The sequence below is a fragment of the Rhizoctonia solani genome, chromosome 16 (assembly GCF_016906535.1).
Source record: "Rhizoctonia solani chromosome 16, complete sequence".
In the NCBI taxonomy this organism is placed as follows: Eukaryota; Fungi; Basidiomycota; class Agaricomycetes; order Cantharellales; family Ceratobasidiaceae; genus Rhizoctonia; species Rhizoctonia solani.
This window is the reverse complement of record NC_057385.1, coordinates 2,051,593-2,075,581: the sequence shown is the minus strand read 5'-3', so window position 1 is coordinate 2,075,581 and position 23,989 is coordinate 2,051,593. Positions and strand designations below refer to the sequence as shown.

Sequence of the window (23,989 nt, the reverse complement as noted above, 5' to 3'; positions counted from 1 at the left end):
TGGTGTATTATATATTATGTAGTATAATAAATTACAGTAATAGACCAAACTATATAGCAAACTCTTCTACCTCCACCTCAAAACCGCACTCGGTACATCTCTGAACGCCCGAGCTTGTGTCAGTAACACCATGGGTGTGAACATGCTCTTCTGCCTTGCGTTTTGCCCATCCACTTTCTCTTGTTTTTCTTCGTAGATCTTTTAAGCCATCCTCGAATTTCTTTGAGCGCTTTGAGCGCTTCTCAGTCATACGTCGTTCCCATTCGGCGTCCAGTCCTTCAGGCCCACCCCACTTCTTAAAGGCAAACTCTTCTACCTGAAAACGAACGAATAACATCATGTTGTTCCAAGTCGATTTGTGAGGATTCGCTTTGAGAAGGTGTGGCATGGCTCTTCATCCCGAAGTTCGGCTGCAATTGTGTTAGTAAGACCGATGGGTCGTGAATAAGTAAGCGAAAACCTACGATCAGTAAGAAGATAGTCCTTGAAATAATACTTGGTCAGATAACTCCAAGGCTACGAGCCTAACGGCCCACCTGCTTGCACTCGGTCTTGGTCAACAAACTATATTTTTCTGGGGTTTCGTTCTTGCAGGTGTTGCAAACGTTGATTCTAAACACTTTCTTAAATTGGTGGTCAATATCTACTGAACCGCAATCCGCACATAGAGGGTTCTTCTCCTTCTCGATATGAACGGCTATAGAACGCTTGAGTGAAGGTAGGCTATAGGTAGTAGGCTACATACGAGGATCAAACTCTGCTTAAGCCGCTGCAATTCACGTTCTTCTCTTTGCGCCTCGTTCTTCATCGTAATTCGATTTTCCTCGACCAAAAATCCACCCTTGGAGTTGACCATCTTGCTCAAATCATAGTCCAGGTAACGACCTGACCAAGAGGTATATGAATACCAAGCCACTTGCTAATTTAGCCACATACCCATCAACCTCGAGTCTCGTTTCAGAGGGCATCCGAGTCCTTATTGTTTGGTGTCTTTTTCTTTGGAGATACTGATTCCCCCTCAGTCACCACCAACGCCCGTTTACCGTTTGCATTGGTACTTGGGGCGATCTTGCCTTCCGACTCTGCTTGGGCCCGTAGCTTCGCTTTTGCCTTGAGCCGATTGAGTTCAATATCTTTTGCGTTGACACGCTAATTTTTGAACCCGAAGCAACTGCAGGCTCGGAAGTCGAGGACATGATGGAGTCAGGCAAGAGTCAAAGTGGCGCTCAGAGGAACGATCGGTGAGTAACCAAGACTAGAGTGATCGAAGTTGCTTATGAATCAGATGACGTATATTACAAATGCTTCTGGAGAGTTGCAGACACCAAATCAAATAAAACATACAGGCACAGATAGCAACAACATCGCAAACCCAGAGTAAGAAATCAGAGGTTTAAATCACGTTCACCATTTACCACTAGTTAACGTCAGCATCTAATATATGATGATTTTGAGGCACTTACTCGTCCGTATGCGTTCGGATGGTACGTAGCGGGGCTGACTGGCGTATGCTGTTGGTGCGGCATAGGCATGTGGTGCGGCATCCCATCTGACGGAGTTCGCATCGCTCCTCGACCGTAGCCTCCCGGCGGGAAAGAGCCTGGAGGAACCATAGGATAGCCATTGGGAATTCCTGTCGGCATTGGCGACTGTTGCATCATTTGCGGTCCTGGTCGTTGTCCCGGATATCCCATGTTATTACCCAACCCCAACCCTCCTGGCGAACCCATGCCCGGGTACATATGCTGGGGTGGCCCTGGCATGTGGGGTGAAGCGTGAGCCATAGCTGGACTTCCCATATGCGCCATTTGACCCATCGCAGGACTACCCATGTGCACCGCATGTGACATGGCTGGACTGGAAAGGTGGTGATGCCCGTGGTTTCCGTTCACACCATGCGGCTTGTTCAGAGGTGGAGGCAGCTGTGTTACCGGTGACGGGTACGTCATAGCGTGTCCTTGTTGCGGCGGATACATACCAGCAGGAGGCGATGGTCGCCCGTATGGTTGTCCTTGTACCCACATCTGAGGCCCAGGTGCTGGAGAAGGCGCAATGCGATTTGGTGGCATGCTGTAGATCAATGTCGGCGGAGCGGGGTGCACATAAGGGGAATATGGCGTTGGTTGAGTCACAGCTTGCGGAGGCGCAGGGGGAGGTAGGGAAAAGGATGCTGCTGGAATTGGCCGGGCAGGAACAGCCTGGTTGACCATATGATTTGGATAAGCTTGCATGTGCATCGGGGCAGGCGAAGTAGGAACCTGGAAGGGACGATGTACATTGTGAGGCATCCGGGGCTGCCCTGCAGTCGTTGGCTGGCTAGGCTTTGGTTCCTCATCCTCCGTCTTCATCTCCTGAACCGAGTGAGGGATAGAACTTGGGAAGTCGTCGGAGAGATCGCGGAGCGAATTCTCGCCTGCTGCATCATCTTTAGAAGATGTATGCTGCCACATAGATTTAATAAATTCACTATCCGGCAAGCGTCCATTGGGTGCCTGCCAGGCTGTTGCAACCTTGACCGGAGGCGTCAACAGCACCGAGCTATTTGGAGTCGGTGATTGTGTCTATGAGAGTATGAGCTATCGGTAGTACAGAGGGAAGAAAAGCACTTCACCTTGCCGCCAGAACCTGTTGCCTCGGATTTCTCGCCATTGCTGTCATCTCCGGAATGTATAGGCACATCCGATTCCTTGAGTTCGACAGAATCATCCACTTTCGGACTCTCGGAAGTAACCTCTTCAGGCTTCGTGGGGGCTTCATCCAGTTCACTAGTGACGGTGAACGAAACTGTTGGTGGATTAGAAGGTCGCTTCTCATGCAACGAACGATGAAATGAAACATCGGGGCTTTGAGACGGCTTCGAGGGTGCCTTTGCCCTGTTCGAGGGCGCTGGACCCGTCGAACTCACGTTGGGTTTCCTCCCTTCTCGCTCGGCTTGGTGGTCTGGAGGCGGTGATCGGCTAGTCGTCTCAAGTTGGCTTCCTTCGCCAGAACCTGCAGCCACGTCCGTAGTCTTCTGCTGCAGCTCAACCACATTGTTCATGGGAGATGCTGCCACCGGCTGCTGAGATTTGCGCCACTGGGTCTCCATGAATGCAGGACTCTTGGGAAGCGGTCGGTTAACCGCACTAGGGGAACGGTTAGACTTGACGTCGACTGTTGCAGTCAAACGTGGTCGCTGGGCAGCCGGTTCGGCCTGTTTGGCTCCAGAGTCGGTGCGAGTCAAGTGTACTCTAGCCGAGAGGACACCCCGCATGTAGGTCTTGGGGAACAGGAGATCATCGCGCGAAAGCGTCCGGTTCGACATGCGTTCGACAGGTGGGTCCCAAGTCAAAATATCCCAGCGCACGGGCATCGGAGGCAGCTTCGCCAAACTGGCCTGTTTCTTGTTCAAAGGTGGACGCGTGATGGTGTTCTTGTTGATATGAACGGTAAACGCCTTCCATGCCGGCGGGGGTGTATCGGGACGTTCCAAACGTGTGGTCGCAAATGGTTCGGTCGGAGTAGGCTCGACTGGGGACCCGTTTGGCTGTTTCTTGCCCGTGTTATTGTCTCTCCAGCTCGACACGTCGCTTCCTGTCCAGCGAGACGAAACGCCCAAAGTGGCCTTGGATGGGGCGGGTAAAGGCCCAGCTGCGCTAGCGGGCTTCTCTTCAGCATGCATATCCGTAAGAACCCCTTTGATGCGCGACATGACATCGTCGAGAGCAGAAATGGGCGCTTCCTTGAAGCCTGGCCGCGGTCCCGCAGCAGAGGAGCTTGGGCCGGTAGGTGGAGCGGCTCTGGACCAAGTAGACTCGTTGGCCGGCTTATTGGACAGGGAAGACTGCCTTGCGTGCATTGTTCGGTCTCGTCCTTCCTGGTTTTCGTGAGTCGACCTTTTTCTTGCAATGTCAACAAATGAAACTATTTTACACGCATATAATCACTTACCTGGGGTCCCTATTCCATACATTCGCTTGTCCTTGACTAGATCGCTTATTTCCAAGGGGTTCGTCAAGAAAATCGCTAGCTGTCGAGCGTCGTCTTCTGTGGGACTCTGGCGGACTGGTGGTAATGGACGTCCTCCTTCCAGCCAACTTGCTCATGTCGGAGAAATCCAAGATTTCGACTGGTTCATCGGCTTTACCAAGCTCTTCAATGGAGGCATCCCCAGTCCGCCCATGTGCGCCGAAGCTGGTGGTGGAGGTGGTGGAGGCTGGGGCTCCTTTGGTTTGTCTTCAGGAGCCGGTGCTGGTGGTTTAGTCTCCGTCAGAGGTTTGCGCCAGGAAGATATCGTAGCCCCCGCCGCGCTTTCCGGTGCCAAAGACTCATTCTTCTTGGGATGCGCCTCGGAGGTGGGCGCGAGAGAGGGCAGCTCAGAGGATGTGACCGCTGGAGACTTGGCGAGCGGAGACTTGGTTCCAGGAGATTTGGTACCAGACGCCTTGCGCAGCGGGAAGTAGACACCAAGGAGGCCCTCGACAAGGCCTCGAGCTCAGCCGCCTTTTTCTTCGCTCGCTCACGAGCCTCCTCGCGCGCATTCTCTTCTTCCTGCTTCCGCCTTCTCGCCGCTCGGCCGCCTGCTTCATGAATTTCTCCCGTTCCTCGTTGATCACGACAGGAGGTGGTGCACCGGCCGCTTCAGGCGCCGTAGAATGTAACGCACTCGTTTTCCGCAAAGGTGACTGAGCCGTATCAGAAACATGGCTCGATTCCGTGACCGGCTTTTCTGGTGTAAGGAGGGCTGCGCCAGCATCTGGAGTATTCGTATGGTGCGATGGATCGACCGGAACCCGATGGCTGGAGGCTCGACTCCAAGACCGACGATCCCCTCCAGACAGCCGAGAGTCATGAGACGTTTCACGCCTCAAACCAAGCCCTAAATCCTCAGGAGCCCTGCTCTTCATTCCAATGGATCCCATACGAGGCCGCTCTTCATCGTGCAAAAAGGAAGATCGCCTTTCGACAGGCGAATGCGAAGAACGTGCATCGCTTGGGCGTCGTGTTCTGTTATCCGAGGGCAACCCAGATTGGGCATGCGGAGGTTGGTCTCGAGTGTGCGGAGGTGGTTCTCGACCATGTCCTAATTTTGGGCGGTCAGACGAACTCAACGTGCTATTGCGGCGAGGTGCAGAGCGGGGAGGAAGATGGGCATAGGGTGGAGCATGCTGATGAAATGCTGATCCAGTTGTCGAGGTTGGAGCTTTCGCAGGCTCCAGGCGGTTAGAGCGCTCGTTGAACAAGTGTCGCCCATCGGGGTGGCGAGGCGGAAGCCCGTGCTGTTGAGAGAAGCGAGAGCCCTCGGGTTCAGAATGCGTAGGTTGAGACCTGGGCCAACTGCGATCATAGTCGTTTCCAAGCCGAGTGTCCTTGGTAAACGTTGAACCCGGTGTCGATTCAACATCCTCATGAGGAACAGCGTATGTCTTGCCATCTCCGAAATCGATCACTTCTCCTAGGAAATCGTTGCTTTCATCTTCCATCTGTTTGGAAATTCTATTTGAGTGGAAATTGCAGCGTGGGTGAACGGCTCACCTCATCCCAGTGATGAGCATTAGGATCCAAGTGCATACCACGGAAAGAATCCCTGGCATCGGTGTCTGTTTCATTGATAGCGGCATCGACTGCAGGATGGTGTGGGTGTGGATGTGGATGTTGCAATGCTGATCCCGCAGGCCGCTTGTCTAGAGAACATATTAGCATGAACCCTGAATTTATGACAAGAACCTACGCTCTGCGCTATCAGCGGCAGCCTCGGCAGCTGTCGGGAACTCTTGCAAGTTTCGTTTAGCATCGCCGACGGTTGTAGGAACAGTAGCCCATGCTTTGGCAGGGCTCTGCTCCCGTGAGGGTTTGGCGGAGGATCGAGCGTCAACTGAGAGCACGGAAGCGGCTGTGACCAAAGCAGGTCGATTGGAATGATTGGGTTCCGCGGCTGGCAGCGGTTTGGCCAATTGGGCGGCAGCTGAAACATCTGCAGGAGCTGGAGATGAGGATGATGAGGTAGGGGGAGTAGGGCGGAGTGACCATCCTCCAGAGGCTGGTGCAATCGGAGCAGTGGAAGTCAGCTTCTTGGTGACCAGGCGCGAGGACGGCTGAGGGCCGATGACGGCTGGACGGGCTATTTTGCATGAATAAACGGCATAATTAATTGAGAATGATCGACGGACCTGTAGTAGCAGATGTAGATGGCTTGGGCACAGCGGGGAAGCTAGAGCTCGGAGACCCTGCAGCTGTTATGGCCAGGAACTTTTTATTGATATTCGTCGCCGCAAAGCGCTTGGTGGGCATTGGAGTGGCCAGTGCTGCCGCAGAGCTAGTCGTCGCCTCAGTCGCTGGGGTCGAACTGTGTGCTTGCGAGTCGGAACCGAGTCGATCCTCATCGTGTGGTCCTGGGGTAGCAACTTGCCCTGGTACCGTGGCGACTGATGGTTGCACCCCAATCCTATTCAGCCATATGTCCACTGCTACCGATCCAAGGGAGTTACATACCTATATTGTCACTCGTACGAGCATTGTTTACGACTGCCGACGGATCAGACGCGCTCGTGTTCTCCAACGTCGAGCCTTGCACATGCGATGTATTCGCGCTCGCATCGCTCGGTGGTTGGTCGCTTGGACTCCCAGTCTTTGGTTCCTCCAGTGCTGTGTGCACTGCAATTGGCTCCTGAGTCACTGGCTCGACCTTCGGATGCACCTCGACAGGTTCATTCTCAGCCATCTGACGCTCAGCGGCGACTAAATAGTCCATTCCTCCAGTCAAAAACGCTGCCGCAAATCGATGTATATTTTCAGACTTACATGCTGCTTGTGATATAACTAATAAACCTCGACAACCACTCGCGGTGAGTCGAGCTAATTTGGAGTGTACGGTGCTGGTACACCAAACCGGTGAAAGAAGTTCTGTCGAAGATCAAATCCAGCGCCAGACTGGAGAGCCTCCGAGCTTTCCGTGTGTGCTTCTGTTTGTTCCTTTTGCCATCTCAATACGATTGCGGGCCACCGAAATAGTTCCAAAATGGGATGCATTCAAACACTAAACTAGTACTCTAATCTCACGATTTTTTCTGTTCCTCTGCAGGCTTGGCAACCGGGAGCTTGAATGCCTCTGGCTTCATATCCTTGCCATCTCCAACCATCTCCCATGGTGATGCTGCATCAAAGTTACTGAGAAAAAAAATCAATCAATCAAAGCAGACTCCCTAATTTACGTTACACTTACCGGAAGGCTTGAGTCAATTGCAAAGGTTCATATACAACCCGTTTCTTTTCTTCATCATACCTGACCTCGGTGTAGCCCTGTAAACTCATTCTTAAGTCAAAATCCGCATGAATTCCGAACATTACGCACCGTCAACGGGAAGTCCTTGCGCAACGGATGTCCCTCGAACCCTAGATGGCAACTATCTCAATACAATAGCGGGGCTTATCTCATACTTTAAAACAAACCATAATCCGTCAGAATTCGGCGACTAAATGCATGGCACATCAAGCAGCGCATTCGTTCTATCAGCTCAGTACCAACCGGGGGGGGGGGAATCCACTCACAGATCAGGGTGGTCTTTGAAAAACACTCCATACATATCCCACGTCTCACGCTCGTACCTGCAACATTCATGTCCAAGTTCAGCCAGGGTCTCCATACCCGCTAATACAACCTGAGACCGACCAGTCTGCTCCTCTATACAAGGATGTGCGCTCGGCACAGGGGTAGTCTCATCTGCATATGTCTTCACCCGGATCCGAGCATTGTGTTTCACACTCAAGAGGTGATACACAACCTCGAACCGCTGGTCCCGAGTTGGAAAGTCGACAGCGGTGATATCCATCACAGCCTTGTACTGACATTGCGTATGGTCACGCAGGAAGCTCAAGACCGGGATGATGGCTGACGGGGCGACATAGAGTGTGAGCTCGTCCTTGAGAACACTGTACTGCTGCACAAATTTAGGAAGCATTGGATGAGGTAGGAGCCGTATGAGTGCAGCGAATCTGACACTTCGCGGTACTTGGTTTCCGAGAGGTTCACGCCCGTTCGCTCCGTGAATGGAGATGTGGATGCGGCTACACTCGTACGCTGTCATACTCTAACCCCCCAAATCGTTTCGGGGATATGCGTACCTCTAACGGCCGACAAGTGGAACGCCCTGGTTGGAACGCGGCTGGCTTTGTGCAAAGAAGTGATGAAGGGACGTATCACCCGTTGAGCCATGGCGATCCAATTGCGTTGACGAGGTTGGATATAAAGCTATTATCTCGGCGCTTAGATGATTTGCAGGGACTTTCAATCTCATTTGGCGCTAGTCAACCAGAATAACCTCGATTCTCATTTGCGGCAAATCCAGTAATAAAATTCGGATCATAAACTATATGCAAAACTAAAGCAGATTACTTTGTGGCGTCAACCTCCATGTCGGCAGAACCATCCTTTTCAGCGGCACCCGCCTCTGTAGCTGTAGGGACGGAACCGGCTCGCTCGAAACAGCGGTTGTAGCAGGGGGCGGGGATCGAGTCCCTTGAATGCTTGTGGAATGTAAATTCGAAGTAGGCACATCTATCTCAGGTGTCTTTCCTGATGCGCCGCTTTCCCGCAGATTTGTGACTCTGGTGATTCCTGCGTCCGCCTTCGCCCTCATCTTCTGAGTCTGAGAGCTCCATATCGGGCTGGATCATCTTTTGTCGTTGTCTCACTGTATGGTTGATTTAGCGCTACGAGAACACGTGAAAGAACGAATTGACCCACTGGGATTCGTTCATTGGGATCGTCCATGTCCTCATCAGCATTATCATCAGCATAATCGTCGCGGTTCGAGGAATATCTGTAAACAGGTAAATCCAGGACTTTCACTAACCACGCCATCACCGTTTGCTTACCGGTCATTTGGACACTGGGCGGACCCCCACTTTCCTAACATTTTCCAGAACAATACCCTTGATTCTTTCGAGATATTCGCGTGTGTTCATGTCCTCCATATTGCTTTGTCGAACATCGAGCTTATAATCCGGGCCGAAATACTCATAGTACTCGTTCACCGGAATTTCTAAAACAAGCGTCACAATGGTGTTGTCTCGTCTAGTTCAGGCGGAACTCACCGCTTCCCAGTTCACACCCGCAGCAAGACCTGTCTCAAAGGCCCAACATCGGCTAACATTACGCATGGTATATCCTCCACCCCCAAGCAGAAGAAGCGGAAGTCCAAAAGACTTTACAAACTTGACACAGTTCGCATGTCCTAGAATACGAGAATAAGTACGGCATCGAAAGGGTACAGTTTGAGGCTAGTTTACCCCGCATAGAAAGATTCAAACAACCGAGTTTGTCACCCGATAGCGAGTCGGTTCCGCATTGTAAGACCACTGCCGAAGGGTCGTATGATTGCATAACTTGAGTTATAACCTAGAACCGTACACCAATCACCGACAAGCTTTCCTCTCAGATGGGCACCGAAACTCACCGGTTCAAACACGCTCTTATAATTCTCGTCGGTAATACCATCTCGAAGTGGGAAATTGCACGAATAGTATTTTCCTTTCCCTATACCCAAATCCTAGATACGAAATACTCAGTTTCGAAAACGAAAGCACTTGGAAATATACGTACCCGGAGTTCACCAGTACCAGGGAAATACTCTCCATACTTGTGGAAACTAACCGTCATAACGCGATCGGTAGTGTAAAACGCTTCCTCAACACCATCTCCATGATGGCAATCAATATCAATATAAAGAACTCGTTTGTGGTATCTATGTACAAGTTAGTTGGTGTGTGGTGAGAGGGCTCATATACTTACCTCAAGAGTTCCAATATCCCAAGCACGATATCTTGGAAAGAGTTAGTATACTAAGTAATAGTGGTCCCAAGGACTGCAGGCCGCACCATTGACGTAACAAAAGCCGCTGGCTTCACCTTTCTTAGCATGGTGCAACCCCCCTGCCCAATTTACCGCGATGTCGCACTTGTTTCGGCTGAGGCGTGCCGCACCCTCTATAAAATAAACTGTTAATCAACGCCAAGCCTCAAAGAAATGTGCAGTTATTGACCCATGGAACCACCAGCCGAAATCGAGCAATATTCGAACAGCCCATCAAACACAGGGCAATCATCCCCAACATTGTCTTCGCCACAAGAAAGTACTTTTAATAATATCGCTGGGGAATTTCTGGACATAACTCACATTTTAGCTGTTCTTTGACAAAGTTGTTCATGTTGGTCGGTGTGATCTTGCTCAAAAACTCGACATATTCGTCCGTATGAAACTGTGACATCTCTCGTTTATTCGCAGGTTTGGCACGCTACGTCGATAATTAGACTTTTCAGGAGTAAAAGTCTACTTTCGAGTGCTTACGAAAATCTCCATTTTCTTGTATAGCCCATAGTTCATAACTAAAGAGTGGCACATCCGTATTCTGGTGGGTTTCATTCTAGCAAAAACAATGGGTAGGTGAATATCCCACTTAAAGTTTACATTACTTACGGGTGCCCCGGGCCATAGTGAAACCCTCCCACATCTGAATCAAAGAAATAGCACTACCAGCCGAAGGTTATACCAATAATAAAAAGATTCGTGTACCCTTTGACACGATGAAAGTTTAAATACTAGCTTACCACACGTTTTTTGGATTCTCCTGGTATGGGAGTAAGTAACCCAGACATCTCCGTAGTGGTAGTCCGTCCCAGAAGGGTCAAAGTGGGATGGTCGTGCACTTCGGCGCCAGCGCTTCTTAGGTACCGAAGTGGACTCTACCTCACTCAGCAGAACACAACAAGTACTCACAAATACTCGAATAGGGAGCTTGGATGAATATAACCAGAATGAAATAAAAACAATGATATATATTAGGTAAACATGTGACAATGTAATGTTGTAGCCAGCGTTCGCGAGACCGTCTATCAAAATCGACAATTCATCCAGCAAATAGCCCAAAGAGGATTACCATAGAAGGCTCAACAAAAGACCACTGAAGGCGAGGCCGGTGGAGATGGTGAGGCGAGAATCACCGTTGTGTGCCAGGGTATTGGAGTTATTGGAGCCACTGCCGCCAGTGGGAGCAGCATGGGTGCCAGTTGCTGTTTCAACTGTAGAAGCAGGGAGTTCTTGTACAGGGAGGATAGTCTGCTTCTCGATCTTTCCAGAGCCAACCATAACGTGTTGGCCCATCGAAGGGACACCATTGACAACAACGAATATCAAGGCAGGACCGGGAGTCATGATATTTGCGTTGGGAGGCATCTGAGAGACATGCATCGTAACGCTTCCATCCTTAGCAGCACTATAAGAACTGTCAAGTTCAACCATACGTTGACCCATATTCTAAATGGTGACTGAGTTTTTACTATTAACAAGTTTGGGGAACAACCTACCATGGCGTGAGTGGAAAACCCGGTGCGCATAATTACAACCTTCATTTTGTCGTAGTGACCATTCACGTCACCCTTCGTCATGGTAAGATTAAAATATTTGCCACCATAAGTAAGAGTCTCAGGAACTCCCTTGGGCTCAGGTCGGTGCTCGTTATAGTATTCTGGGTAGAAAAGCTACAGAAACATTAGGTGAAGTATTTGCATAGCTGGATACATGCACGTACCTCGACACGATACTCGGTAGGGTACTTGTAGCCCATATCAGGTCCAACGAAATCTATGTAGAGTGTGTTAGCCATGTTCCTCTCTTATCACAGGTGAGAGTTCATACCTGCATTAGGATTACTACCACTAATGAAGACGGAACCATCAGGGAGCAAAGTAGCAGCTGAGTGATACATCCTAGGAATAGTCGAAGGAGAAAGCCCCTTCGATGTAAAGCGGGAGCCCGCAGGAAGCTCAGGATCATACATCAGAGGTTGGTACATGGGATTATCAGCGTAAGACTGCCCAACAACTATAGGAAGGGTCAGTCCACAAACTGAGCTGTGGTGATAAAGACATACCCCAAGACTCATTGCCGTAACCAGCAACACCGGTGTTTGCGCCATTACCAAGGAATATCTTTCCATTAGGTAAGATAACGAAGTTGCCCATAGTACGCCCGAGTGGCATAGTATCCTCATCCTTCCAATCAGTGCTAACATCAGGTGTCATCGACACACATGAAGCATCGGCAGGATACCTAAGAAAGAGACCGTCAAACAACCATGGTTAGAAAAAGTCATGAGACTCACGTCACAAGTGGATCGCTAACACGCCACTGTTCCGGCTTGAGATCAGAACCTCCACAAAACAGTATAGTGGCAGTCTAGCACAGTACTCAGCAACTATACTCATCACATTGCTTTACCGATATGGGAAGCTTACCCAGTTATTCGCAGGTGTTAAAGGTAGCATAGTCGTGGCACCAGATGCAGGATAAGTTCTCACAGCATGGGGCATATCAGCCAGGGGATATTCAACGTTATTTTCCTAATAAATTCGTTTTGTATAGGCGCTATTTGCAAAAGGAGGAAATGACTTACCGTGTCGTATAATTGGGTTCCCAGGTTAGTTTGCATGAAAACCATTCCTGTGTGTATTGTTAGATCCTGCAAGAATAAAATATACGAGCGTCACTCACCACTGGGTAACAACCAGGTCAATGTATAAAGATTGGCAGGAAGAGTCCTCATCAACATGGGAAGGCCTACTGGATTGCCCCTGGAGGGATAGTACTCGATAGTAGGGTTATTGTTACCGTCTAATGATTAACTTCAGAAGGAGTACTGATACACAAACCGGAATGTCTTACCAGAGTTGACGAAACCACCGTATTGATTGCCTCCAATGATTATTACCGAACCATCAGCCAGCCCCTCGACTGTCGGGTACCACCGACGAGTGGACATATTGACTGGATCCATGCCCCATTCGCAGCTATCACCTTGGCAGGTCATGAGACTGAAAAGATATCAGCAGAAGTTATAAATCCCGGAGAACAAACTTACCGGATGGATTGCCCACCATCACCATTCTTGTAAGGATCATCTGGATCACCAGCAACATGTGTGGCACCACCGCTCTGAAAGGAGAGCATTAGACAAGCTACAATATACATGATTTACGCTCACCTTGACGGGCTGATTGCCACCAATATTGATCCATCGGCCATCACCCAGCATGTTGCCTCCTGCGCAGAATGTGTTCGTTACAATATCCATTGGTCGGAAAGTGTTGGTCTCGAGGTCATATTCTACACGATGTCAGAACGAAAGTTTCTAGCAAAGTTTTGAAGCAGCTCACCAGTGGCCCATGCTGGGTGCTGCATGAAATTTAAATGAGAGCTAAGTAATCATGGACTTATGGATTGAGTGAGTTACTTACACCGTTGACGGAAACTGGATTGTTCTCAACCTTGTCGATAATATAGACCTAGACAAGGATGAGAAACCACTAGAGCAGATTGGTGTTCAAGCAACATACTTTATTATTTGCTCCCAAGAATAGTTGCTGGGCTGACACCCCAGAGTTGCCAACGATCTCAAAAGTACCGGGTTTGCCTTTTCGCGCCGGCTGGGCTGCTCTCGAAAGTTGTAATAGGCCAAGTGTAAAGATAGTAAGGGCTCGCGAAGCCATATTAATGAATGTAAAAAAGAAAGACGAGGACTACTCTGGGGGCAGAAAGACTGAATAAAGCACTGAGGCGGGATGTAGAACGAAAGGATGGGACAACCAGGGGGGGTTTATAAAAGCAGCACTTGCAAGCAAAAGCTCATGAAACGAACCCATTTGTTTGAATTGCAGACCCGTGGCGGATGCCAGTCCTTGGCGTGGATTGTGCTTTCGGGTCCCTGCCTTTTACCCATTTCGTCCGAACTTGGCGGGCTTGTCACGTGCCGAATGAGCAGTGCCTGAAACCAGTGTATTTTTGCCCGAGTGAATCGGTGTACATGCACTCTTCGTGTAGCTTGTACGCTTGGTATTCGTTCTGTGCCATAACAGAGAGCATGCACACAAGTGAGAATGATACAAAAGCAAGCATTCCAAGACGCGCCAACTTGACAGCTTCCTTACGTCTCCTCGACAAGTGCTCAAACGCGAAGAAGATCAACCTTGGCCCGGCGAAGGGTTTATGTCACTTCCCCACGTTCCGATAGACATTAAACCGACAAGCGCTTGTCGCTTCGAGTTCATGCGCCTCGTGTTCAAATGGGGTAGTCAAACTCTAGTAGTTTAATACGGCATCAAGTTGGTCAGCTGTGTACGCCATTTATGATGCTCACAAAAGAGGTATATAACAAGTAGAAGGAACAGTCGTGGGTATATACGAAGAGAAACGCTTGAGTGATTGACGTTAGCTTGTGCCCTGACAAGCATAGCTGCCACTCTAGGCTCTCCCAAAGGGGAGGTGATCATAGCCATGACGACATACAGCTATAGAAACAAATAAATATAGTGGAAAATCTAGGAATACCATCAGCACCCATTTACTGACAAATTTGACCAGACAATGAATTGCCGCTACTCACATAATGAGAAAAATCTAATTACACCAAGACGGTGTTATAGCATAAGTTGGGACGGTGGCGAGTCCATTTGAGGCATTGGGGGAAACCAAGGAGGGGTTTGAACAGACGGGGCCTTGCGGCTTTCGATCTGAATCTGCGGCTGGGACTGTACGTGCCGAAGACATAGGATCCATTGGTTAAAAGTATGTTCCTAGGCACTCCTTCAGTCGTTGGTTTGCCTCCTACAAGTGCAAAATATCTACCGCCAATTCTTTTGAGTAAATTCGGAGCTTCGCTTCTATATCTTGGGTCGACATATCGAATTCTCTCTGAACTATTCATGCAACACACAACACTTAGAAAATGTGTGTGATGCTCAGTTTAGGGAGGGAGGGATGGGGTTCGACTAGGTTCTCAAAGAATGAGTGGAGGAAGAACAAAGCGGAAACCTCCTGACAGGGAAAAAAACGCTGCTCAATGTATGGTAATTTGGGTTCAAATTGCCATGCTGCGACTCACAAAGCACACAGATGCTCCACCACTAAAATTGGGCACGGTGGGAAGATGAGTGAGACTATTAGTAAAACTAGCGCACTCTCAAGTGAAGGACACTTACCCAGCGCGGACACACACACACGGGCACTAAAAGGTAAAAAAGGCGTCAAACCAGGCCGCTGCCCAGCGAAAGTTAGTGTTCAAACACGGTGGAGCCGGATTTGCATACGGATGCTGAAGGGATGCAAATTCATCGTTTGAGAGCTGGGTGGTATGTGGGGCAAACGATGACGCACATTTCGCATGCCGAAGAAGCCTCTGGGCGCTGACTTCCGGCGCGATACACGGCAACTAGTTGCGACATTTCACTTACCAAACAAGAATGTAAAATGAACATTCCAACAAAAATTAGAGTAAGTATAGTATATACACTACCCACTCAAGTCGATCAGGATTTTGCCAGCTCCGAACGGGGTGTATGCAGTAAAGCACCCGATGGCACCGTGCACTCAAGCCTAATTCCATCAATATCACTCATCTGACCATACTCCAACCCCTATCATACCGCACCAACCCTCCAACCCTTTTCCGGCCATCACATGCATTACACGACCACCAGTATCGGGTCGCTCGACTCGGAATTCCGTGAGATCGCTCAACGCCTCACACGATTCCCACATTTCTGATTTGCGTAAAGTTTTCAATGGGGCATCAGCTAACCTCGTAATCTGAGTGATCAACCACCGGTTCGCTAGACATTCAGGGTGAGAACGCTCTTTGTTAAAGACTCACAGTGCCCTTCTGAATCCATATACCCAATGAGAGGGATTGCAATATCGAAGTTTCTATGTTGTTCTCATCGATCTCTCCGCACCAGAACCCTACATCCGCAAACTCGTCGCTCTCACTGCCTGGTCCAGCGAGCAAGCTACCGATAAAGTTGCGCTGAGCATAACTATTGGCCGTGCACGTAAGGTCGTACGTTTGCTTTAGCGCTTTTGGGTCTGGCAGTGGTCCTTTTACGGAAATCAGCGTGAGCGCGGGAATTGAAAAGCGTGGCCAAGCATTAGGTAGTGCATCGTCCAGTATTAGAGTTCGACTAATCGCGTAATGCATTAGAATCCAGGTGCCGCCGCTGTTCCAGAAACATACATCGTATTGCCCACAGCCCAAGCATGCTGTTTGTCTATGTGAGCATTTCGCGAAGCCTCTTCAATAAAATGCTCCTCGGATTGGTAAAGGTCTGCTGGGTCTACTATAACATCGTGCACTTCATTGGTCGCAAGTTGCATATTATAATGACGCCCTATTTCGAATAAGACAGAGGTCTCCTAGTGACGATATTGTACCGGGATGCTTGGTTGAGGGCTGAGATGTAAGGAGAAGCCGGTAGGCAGCAGAGGTAGTGGGATTTATAGCTGTGGTCGAGGCCGACCCCTGTCTGGGGGTCGGGCCAGATTCTGGGTCTAAAACGTCATAAGTTGTTTGCTATGATCGCTAAGAAGCGCTGATGTGCATTGGACCACCATCAGAAGCAGTCCTAGAGATGATTTTGACGAGGATAGCACGAAAGCTCTGTTACAATAATTTAGCCGCGGTGGTAAACTGTTAGCAGGTGGTCCAATTATGCGTATCCGGACGATGTACATCTCTGCGTGTATATACAAGCTCGGATAGTACAATGTTCAAAGATAGCTGTGCGTCCAAGAAACCGCACGCCCCCTTGGCGCGTACTGATCAAAATATTAGGAATAGTATTGGAGAAATTTAAAGTGGGAAGTGCGCAGGGCCAGTCGCCATCGAGAACGTACCGCTCCCACTGCAGTTGATAGAGGTCTCAGTGCAATTAATAATAACAGATAGTCCGACGTACTTCGCGTTCGATACAGCGAAAAAGATCCATGCATGCACGAGCATTCTCAGCCTGGACGGCAGAATTGTATTGGTATGCGATGAATATCGTGTCTGAAATCGTGCGTTTACTAACCGAATCTATTGAAGAGCATTGAATGTGTCTTTGCATAAACTTCCAAACTACAGACGAGGCGATAAAAATAATATTAGTGCAAGAAAGATGAGACCATTTACCTAGAGTTGGAAGTTTAGGAGGCTAGCAGAAATTCTGGTTGACCATACTGGGCGGGAAGGAAAACATTCATTAGACTTACACTTGGCTGGTGGAGATCGTCCCTAAATGGCAGATATAACCCAATGTCCCTAGTGTCGATAGCTGGATGCCTACGATGTATTGTATTCAATAGCACGATCTTAAGATATATGTAAGGATATTTTTACCTGAGACCCAGTATCTTTGCATTGAAGAGCCGAACAGTTGAGATGTGAAATTTAACTGTGTCAGATAACTTACAGACAGGTCGTTCCATAAAGTGTACCCTACGACAATGCAACCAGCGATATGGTCGGTGACCTTGGTCTGAACAACATCAAACGGGAGAGCGTGTGGGTTCGCACCACCTGTATTAGGTCTGATTAACCTCGCGAGGCATCTCTATATCGCAATATACCACCCCAAGGGTTTCAACAAATCGAAACTTACTCAGATGATATTCTGTGATCTTGGTCTGTGCAGTTCGGTAGCTAATTCGCACCTCAGCCACTATCCGAAAGACGCAGTAGATAGTAGCCTACTTAACTACTGGCTCGGTAGGCTGAACATAAGTATCCAGAATCTCATTACCCCGATAATCCTAGACAAGGAAGTGGAGTAAAGGCTTTGAAAGGTTACTTAGGCGACCCACAATAATGGTCACTCTGGCCAACTGAAGAAACGGATCACATTAGAGTGTATGTAGATTTACTATATTTACCCAAAGCCACTTACCATATTAATTGATCCTAACAGAGTGGTATGTCAGCGAAAGTTTAAATTATAATCATAGCATTGTTACCTCCTGCTCCTGCTCCAACGGCTAGGCAAGATCTGTTAGGGTTAAAAAAATGCCCAGTGCGGAGGATTTGCAGTATGAGTGTTTACTTACAGACCGCGATAGCTTCACGAGTCACCCATCGGTAAGGTGTAAAGGGAGAGCATATAGGTTAACTCACCGCTCTGAATGGTTAACCTTTCGCATCGTAGATAGAGGCGTATTGGAAGAGGTTATAGACACTGAAGAAGAAAAAGACATGGCGGAAGACAGGGTAGATGAAGACATGCCCGGGGTTCAAAGGTGACAATGAGGTGTATGGAAAAGGGATAATAGACGCATATATATACTCTTGTACATTAAGATTGGCATATCCCAAATCGAAATTCCTCGACCTTGCGGATGATTTTCGTGATGCAGTCGGCTACTTCAGAGTTATGGCTCAAGTCATTGATTGCAAGTCAATTACCATATATATGAGAGTCGATCAAATTTCAGCAGGAGGAGCGGGGCTGTATGATGTACTCTCTGGGTAACGAGGCAGCTCCTTCTCCCTAACGGCGGCTTGTTCGAAGCTCTTCATACCCTCTAGACCCCATCGAGAAAACATCTCCTTATCCTATAAGTAACAATAAGCCTCCGGTTAGATTTTGTCAGATGAATGGGCTTACTTCATCCCAGGAAGAACCTGAAAGATGGTGTCGTGGATAATCAGGATAATTGATCAACCAACAAGCATGCAACACTTACAAGGCGTTGTCAGCATCTTCTCTCCTGTGAATACAGCATTAGCACCAGCCATGAAACACATCATCTGCTCCGCCTCTGAGAATTTGTGTCGTCCGGCTGAAAGTCGGATGATAGTGGATGGTAGGGCTATCCGTGCTGTGGCAATAGTTCGCAGTATCGTTTGATGAGGAATTATAGGGTTATTTTCCAAGGGTGTTCCCTGAATTGGAACCAACGCATTCACGGGAAACGATTCAGGATGGGCGCGCATGCTGTGCATCTCGTTATTTCAAGCAATCATAATGCTCAAATGATGCTCACTTTGCAACTTCCCAGATTAAACCAACGCGATCCTCATCCGTCTCACCGAGACCAAGAATACCACCCGAACAGACGTTGATTCCAGCATCTTGAACCGCTTCAATTGTGGCAAGACGCTCGTCGTAAGATCGTGTAGTAATGACCTAGAGTCTAAATGTTTAATACAACCCAAATTAGGAACGAGCGAAGCCGACCTTGGGGTAAAATTCGCGCGATGTGTCAAGATTGTGGTTATACGCGGTAAGTCCAGCTTCCTTGAGCTGACGAGCTTGTTCTGGCGATAGCATGCCCAATGTCGTGCAGACCTCCATTCCCATTCCGCTAATTATTGTTTAATATAGCCATGTATCACATGGTGACTCCAACGAGACTTACCGAATTTCACGGACCATTTCCAAGATCCGATTGAAGCCTGATTTACGCCCTTGCAAGTCCCTCCATGCTGCGCCCATACAGAATCGCGTGCTTCCGTTTTCCTTTGCCTTGAGAGCTGCTTGAATCACAGGCTCATTTTGGAGCAGCCGCGAAGCTTCGGTTGGGGTAGAGTAGCGGGATGATTGAGAACAGTATGAGCAATCCTCTGTGCATCCTCCAGCTGCATCACAATAAATAAACTTGGCTACGCCGCATCTGAGTTACCCTAGTGACTCACTTTTGATGTTCATCAAGGTGCACATTTGTATTTTACTGGGATCAAAATGCTTTCGATGAACCGCTGCGGCCCGAAAGACGAGATCCAAAAGCGGTCCATGATAGATATCGCTGATCTCACTCTTTGCCCACGAGTTGCGTAAGTTTAATCCTTCATCGGTCTTTTCCGCTGTCGGAGGGACACCGCTGTCGCGTGGCCTCGAACAAGGCCTCGAGTGATCACCGGGCGGGTCGATGAACGCGCGAATCTACAAAGCATGTTCTTGGATCGTCTGAATGAGATGCCGTGATGAGTTGGGGAAGGATAAGGCGAATCAAGGGAGCGAGATTGGCTATATAGGACTCCCAGGCTACGTGAGAGCTCAACGGGTTCAAGTCACGCACGGGGTATATGCCGACTTTAGATTAGACAAGTGTTGTCTGGGTACCATATCGATCGACCAATAGATCTCCTCGCGATACAGGGAAGGCCTTCGGTGTCACGTGGAGTCCGGAGTTTACCCTGGGCACCTTTGAGCTGATAAAGATGACCGGCCCTACACAAGCAGGTGCACAGACCATCATCAACAGAATTTGTGGATCTCACCGTGACCATCGCCGTCGCATAGGCTTCGCTCGTCGCTCCCTCACTAAACCAAAAATTTCGTAAAACATCCACCATCTAAAAGCTATGGTATGTATTTACTTGTGCTTGACCTGCGTGTCGCTCGTCAGATTTTGTGACGAAACCCTTCACGCGACCAATGTGCTCATCCAATCCTTCTAGACTCTCGCAGTCGATCTCCTTAACCCCTCGCACGAGCACGAGAAGAAGCAACACAAGCTTAAGCGACTGGTACAGTCGCCCAACTCTTACTTTATGGACGTTAAGTGCCCTGGTAAGTTTTAGTCGTGGCAAGGAATCCTATAAATTTATATTGATAATTTCCTAATCAGGATGCTTTGCCATTACGACTGTTTTCTCGCACGCGCAGACTGTCGTTATGTGCAGCTCCTGTGCAACTGTCTTGTGCCAGCCTACTGGTGGTAAGGCGCGATTGACTGAGGGTGCGCATTCATTCGCCTACCAAATCGGGAATTTTACTAATTGAGTATCCAATCAGGGTGTTCGTTCCGCCGAAAGGCATAAGTGGTTATTTTGACTGTAACACTATTGTCTCCGACGCTCCTCATCCCTACCGCTTTATCATTTGCACTTGTAGTTTCTTTTCATTTACTTGCGTTCCACCGATGGTTGAATTGGCATTCAAATGCTACAAGGTTGATTTGATGTGAGGATGAGCCAAGACCTGTGTGGTCAAGTTGAAGTTTGTTCGAGGGAGTTTGAACAGCGTTGGATTGATGGTATGCTTACTTCTGGATCTTAATAATGAACTGGTTCTCGCATCGTGTTGCTACTAGCCGATACACGACTTGCACCACCCGTGCACACGAGGTGTCCATCATGCATACAGCTTGTTTCAGTCTTGGTTGGGGGTGAAGTGCCAGTCGCCGGAGCCAAGGATTGGAAAATGAAGTCGTTCAACAGTTCAATATTCTTGATCTTCACACAAAGCTAAGCCTGGAATGTATCAATGGTTGATGATGTTGTGAAGTCAATAGGGTATTGGCAAACTGTGAGGTGATTCTCGAATGGTCGAACAGATGTGCTCTATGAAGAACCTGTCAAGTAAGAGCCCAGAGGGCCGATCCGTTGCTATCGTAGCCAACAAAGGAGAGGAATAAACCCTAATAGACAAATGTCGGCCAAACAGATCACCTTTCAATTAGACAAACAAACAGAGGGCTATGTGGTTCCATGACTTTTCAAAACCTCCATTGTTCAAGGGTTGAATGACAATTGAAGTAATAGTTGTATGTATGGGCTGATTGGAATGAACATGGGGGAACCGCCGGTCTACGCTCCTTTGCTCCGTCGATCTTCCAAGGTACACCGTCGGAGTCGAGAGCATACTTAAACAATGAAATGTGGAGCTGCCGATCCTCATCCTGACGGCCAGCCCCTCAGCGCAACTTTCTCTATCTCTCTCGACCAACGAAACGACCCCGCAGTGTTCTGTTTTGATTTGTGATCTGTTGTCTTAATTCTATCGGACATTACTCTATCGCCTCGCTTCAGTCTGCAAATTTCCGTTCGGCTCGACCCTGTTTGGTAGGTCCCGGCTCGGCACGTTCCTGTTTCCCATCACTTACCTGGAGCTTGATCATTGTGCGCTTTGCTCCCGCCCACGACCTCTTCGGCCTGTCGTCTCGACTCTGGACTTATTCCATCTGTAAACGGCCTGTGCCTGCGACGCTACGAACCCGCCTCACGATCTCCAGATTTCAGCTTGATTTTCCGCGGTGAGTGGCATGTCGATGCCGTGTTACATCCGCATGTACATGCGTCTGTTGCTGTGCAGCCATGATGTCGATGGTATAAGTATCGATACTGATTCGGCTTGTGCTCCCTTGCTCAGTTCTGCACCTCATTTTGCGCATCTAATTTCCCCCGAGACCCTCGGCACCAATTCGCCCGGCACTCGATTGACTCGCAAGCTTTCTCATTCAACCTAGTACACTCGCTGTGTTCACAGCCTCTGGCCCTGACCGACACTAATCTCCAAGACAAATTCGTGAGTCAACCCTGGGCACAGCGCAACTAGCGCTGTGCGCCAATCATCAGCCACAAAGCAGATGCTGACATTCAAATTGTGTGGTGCTCCGGCTTGTGCTCTTCGCTTTCGCCTTTCGCCCCTCGTCCCTTCGCTTCCCCTTCCCTCTCCTCATTTCTTCAGGTATCATGTCCTCTATGCAACTCACGACCGCACTCAACCATGCGATTGCGTTCCTACTCAACCCATTGGTGGCTGCGCATGTCGAGCACCGCATCATTGACGCGCTGCACATCCGACTTATGGTCCACCTCGCTGCCCACTACCAGGCCACGTGGGATGTATCGCGCCCATGGAAGGGAACACTCCAGCGAGCACTGTTTATCTCTGCCCAGTGCCCACCACGTGTGATCAAGGCAGCATGCGAAGACGTCGGATTGCTATGGGGCTGCTGGGGTCCTGCCCTGGTGAAGAGCTACGGCGAAATGAGAGCCAATGAGGAGATGGAGCTCCGTGTGGACCCCGGCAAGGTTGAGGTGTGTGGACCCCATGGCTCCAAGGTGCTCTTCGAGGCAGCCAAGGCCCGCACCCGGGGAGTGCCGACACCGAGCAAGAATGAGTTCTCGATTTACGAGGGCGCATTCCGGCCCTTTTCTCCTCCACCCCCTTCTCCCATTACCCCGTGGCTTCTCGACCAATTCCCTCCTCCCCCGGAGAAGCAGGTGCCCGCACGCCCTCTCCTATTGCCCGTGTTGTTCCTCGCATCAACACTCACTCGCGCACTTCCTCGCGCTCATCGACCAAATCGGTTGACTCGATGCTGTCCATGACCACTGGATCCACCGCACCCTCGACCTACTCGGATGACGGCACCGAATCCGACGTCGATCTTGAGGTAGTCCTCCGCACACTGGCGATCCAGGACCACGAGGGTCCTCTCCCTTCTCCGGCTCTCACCGTCCCTCCCTCGCCTTCAGATTCCGATCACGGTCTCGATGCCTTCTACATTGACACTAACCGCAAGGAGGTTACCATTTACGAGTCGGGCAAGGTTGGCGTCCTTGGTGGCGCTGTCATGCTCGGTGTCCCCGCCGGTGGCTTCAAGCCCAAGCCTCGCGGCGGCCGTCGTGCTCGTGCCGCTCGTGCCTGATCTCCACTCTTTGAAACGAAAACTTAATGCCCAATGAAACAACACCCCATTCAACGACACTGCGGAACGCTCGAAACGACACACATCTGCTATCCCGCATTCCACATTATTCTATTTCCCTCGGCCCTGTGCCCTAATCCTCGCTCATTTGGTCTTCCACCCCCAAAAAAGTCAAAAAATCAAACCAACTGTCATTTACTCTTCTTCGCCACGCCCCTCCCCTTCGTCTTCCCGAGACGACATCGGACCTTTGATTCGGCTGTCCCAGCGACATGTAACCTCACCCGCTTTTGGGCTTCGATAATACCATATAACTATTATTTCGCTCTGTGTCTGTTTTTCGTTTTTGTACCTTCGCTGTTCTCTGTCTCTCTTCTGCATTGTTTCGTGATGTTATGTGTTTAAACTCGAGGATGTGATATATTTTTTGCACTCCATTGTTGTTATATTTTCTCATACCCCCCCCGTTCCTGGAACAATGAAAATTTGCGGCTTTAGTTAAACAGGATGATGATACCCGCCCACGGGTTTTAAGTTTCGGTAGTTGCAGTTGCCTCGGGTGAGCTGGGGTACCCGACCTCCCAAGTATAATTAAACGATTTGCACGGGAGGTTATTGTTCTCGAATAGTTACCCTGTTTCTATTTCGATTGACACGTTGAGCTATCCGTCTGGGCTGTCGCATTGCCAACCAACGTGTTCACGTTCTTTCCCCTATTTGTATCTCCACTCTTGGGAGCCGAGCCTCAAATGACAGTTAGGGGACGGAAAG

At 49.3% G+C, this 23,989-nt stretch overlaps 5 protein-coding genes across 5 annotated transcripts; 2 read left to right on the top strand and 3 right to left on the bottom strand.

The window, feature by feature from the left end:
• Positions 1-49: 49 nt before the first annotated feature.
• Positions 50-8,191, bottom strand: RhiXN_01908 (Respiratory-chain NADH dehydrogenase, 30 Kd subunit; the record flags this gene model as incomplete). Its single annotated transcript, XM_043321727.1, has 22 exons — positions 50-390; positions 465-483; positions 537-697; positions 781-885; positions 1,044-1,149; positions 1,464-2,561; positions 2,612-3,875; positions 3,931-4,076; positions 4,127-4,456; positions 4,503-5,462; positions 5,515-5,663; positions 5,711-6,100; positions 6,150-6,404; positions 6,472-6,747; positions 6,800-6,882; positions 7,039-7,146; positions 7,202-7,278; positions 7,331-7,371; positions 7,429-7,451; positions 7,528-7,916; positions 7,979-8,043; positions 8,101-8,191. 22 exons carry the CDS (start codon positions 8,189-8,191, stop codon positions 50-52), a joined length of 6,477 nt encoding a protein of 2,158 aa, XP_043187550.1.
• A 347-nt stretch (positions 8,192-8,538) lies between these two features.
• On the bottom strand, positions 8,539-10,632 carry RhiXN_01907 (histone deacetylase family protein; the record flags this gene model as incomplete). The annotated part of the gene is made up of 14 exons (XM_043321726.1): positions 8,539-8,669; positions 8,719-8,798; positions 9,013-9,020; positions 9,073-9,212; positions 9,268-9,376; positions 9,435-9,527; positions 9,581-9,722; positions 9,770-9,800; positions 9,856-9,963; positions 10,020-10,094; positions 10,154-10,271; positions 10,325-10,400; positions 10,454-10,506; positions 10,585-10,632. 14 exons carry the CDS (start codon positions 10,630-10,632, stop codon positions 8,539-8,541), a joined length of 1,212 nt encoding a protein of 403 aa, XP_043187549.1.
• A 277-nt stretch (positions 10,633-10,909) lies between these two features.
• Positions 10,910-20,069, bottom strand: RhiXN_01906 (glyoxal oxidase; the record flags this gene model as incomplete). The annotated part of the gene is made up of 36 exons (XM_043321725.1): positions 10,910-11,290; positions 11,341-11,514; positions 11,565-11,617; positions 11,672-11,857; positions 11,907-12,085; positions 12,138-12,211; positions 12,271-12,375; positions 12,429-12,475; positions 12,527-12,646; positions 12,698-12,846; positions 12,894-12,967; positions 13,017-13,138; positions 13,189-13,207; positions 13,270-13,317; positions 13,369-13,463; positions 15,463-15,616; positions 15,681-15,987; positions 16,041-16,194; positions 16,238-16,354; positions 16,415-16,463; positions 17,257-17,363; positions 17,446-17,486; positions 17,538-17,596; positions 17,648-17,668; positions 17,731-17,744; positions 17,798-17,829; positions 17,888-17,899; positions 17,955-18,015; positions 18,299-18,392; positions 18,445-18,461; positions 18,524-18,774; positions 18,824-18,966; positions 19,018-19,144; positions 19,199-19,418; positions 19,476-19,722; positions 20,061-20,069. 36 exons carry the CDS (start codon positions 20,067-20,069, stop codon positions 10,910-10,912), a joined length of 4,062 nt encoding a protein of 1,353 aa, XP_043187548.1.
• Positions 20,070-20,144: 75 nt separating this feature from the next.
• RhiXN_01905 (ribosomal protein S27) lies at positions 20,145-20,603 on the top strand (the record flags this gene model as incomplete). Its single annotated transcript, XM_043321724.1, has 4 exons — positions 20,145-20,147; positions 20,241-20,352; positions 20,411-20,521; positions 20,578-20,603. The coding sequence occupies 4 exons, from the start codon at positions 20,145-20,147 to the stop codon at positions 20,601-20,603; spliced, it is 252 nt and encodes an 83-aa protein (XP_043187547.1).
• A 1,653-nt stretch (positions 20,604-22,256) lies between these two features.
• Positions 22,257-23,218, top strand: RhiXN_01904 (uncharacterized protein; the record flags this gene model as incomplete). Its single annotated transcript, XM_043321723.1, has 2 exons — positions 22,257-22,608; positions 22,704-23,218. The coding sequence occupies 2 exons, from the start codon at positions 22,257-22,259 to the stop codon at positions 23,216-23,218; spliced, it is 867 nt and encodes a 288-aa protein (XP_043187546.1).
• Positions 23,219-23,989: the final 771 nt, after the last annotated feature.